The sequence below is a fragment of the Pterocles gutturalis genome, unplaced genomic scaffold (assembly GCF_000699245.1).
Source record: "Pterocles gutturalis isolate BGI_N339 unplaced genomic scaffold, ASM69924v1 scaffold39544, whole genome shotgun sequence".
Lineage (NCBI taxonomy): Eukaryota > Metazoa > Chordata > Aves > Pterocliformes > Pteroclidae > Pterocles > Pterocles gutturalis.
This window is the reverse complement of record NW_010132261.1, coordinates 1-1,110: the sequence shown is the minus strand read 5'-3', so window position 1 is coordinate 1,110 and position 1,110 is coordinate 1. Positions and strand designations below refer to the sequence as shown.

The 1,110-nt window shown below is 38.8% G+C and overlaps 1 protein-coding gene across 1 annotated transcript in view; it reads right to left on the bottom strand.

The window, feature by feature from the left end:
• The window catches only part of LOC104467172 (ryanodine receptor 3-like), a gene marked incomplete at both ends in the record, with an annotated part of 114,588 nt that extends 114,049 nt beyond the window's left edge, over positions 1–539 (bottom strand). Inside the window, 1 exon segment of the mRNA XM_010080842.1 lies at positions 347–539. Coding sequence (XP_010079144.1) covers positions 347–539 — 193 coding nt within the window.
• Between the last annotated feature and the right edge of the window lie 571 nt (positions 540–1,110).

The following is a 1,110-nucleotide window of genomic DNA, read 5'->3' as shown; positions in this document are numbered from 1 at the left end:
AGAAAGCCAGGGATAATTTTAATTAGTGCCAAATGTGGTGCTGTTTCTAATGTGCTTTTTTTCCACTGATAATTGGAATGAAACAAAATTAATTTCCCTTAGGTCACCAAATACCCATAAAATAATGATTTTCAGATACTATGACTTGGTCAAATTGCTAACATGCTCACATTTCACCCTTAAGTGAAATCATCACTAGACAAATCCATACTTTCCTGTCTCTCTTCCTTCCAGCTCCTGGTTGGGCAGAACCGAAAAAAGCCAAAATACAACAAAACATACAAGAATTTGGACAACATTTTGTATGACAAGACAGCAAAGAAAACAACAATTAGCTTGTACTTACTTTACACCTGCTGATAAGCTTACAACAGGGAAGAAAAACCCCTCTGTACTGAAGTTCTCAAACATTCCTTGTACAGGCTGTCCATTAATGCGAAATGAAATGCTGGGTACACCTAAATCCAAGCAGCAGCTAACCACATCATCAGATGCTAATAAATGCTGATTGACAGACGCTACAGCTCTGGGTACTCGACCTAGGATAAGAGTAGAGTATTCAGTAATCAGAAGCTTTAGGCAGACTCTCATGGGTTTAACAATGAAAATATTTCTTCAAAAACACCATCAAATTTTTTGTTCATTGTCATGAAGACACAATCTTGCCTTCATCTGTTTTATGAACAGTTCTGCTTTTAGACACAGATAGTGAGTCAACATTCTTCAAACCGATATGTGGCAGAAAAGTGTATAAACTGAGCAAATCACTTGAGACCTCCAACGCTGTTCACAAGACAGAACATGCTCAGCTGAAATCATGCAAGTTCACACTGTAGCCTGATGCAACAGTACTGAATTATGCCCTCTTAAAAAGCTTTCATATCCTTTTTTTCCTTCCCATTTAGCTCTTTGTGAAATACCAGATTCATATATCTGTGAATATTTGGTGGTGAGACACTGGAACAGATTCCCCAGAGAAGCTGCAGATGCCCTGTCCTTAGAAGCATTCAAGGGCAGGTTGTATGAGGCTTTGAGCAACCTGGTGTAGTGAAAGATGTCCTTGCCTATGGCATGAGCATTACACAGAATCACAGAAGGTTAGAGATTGGA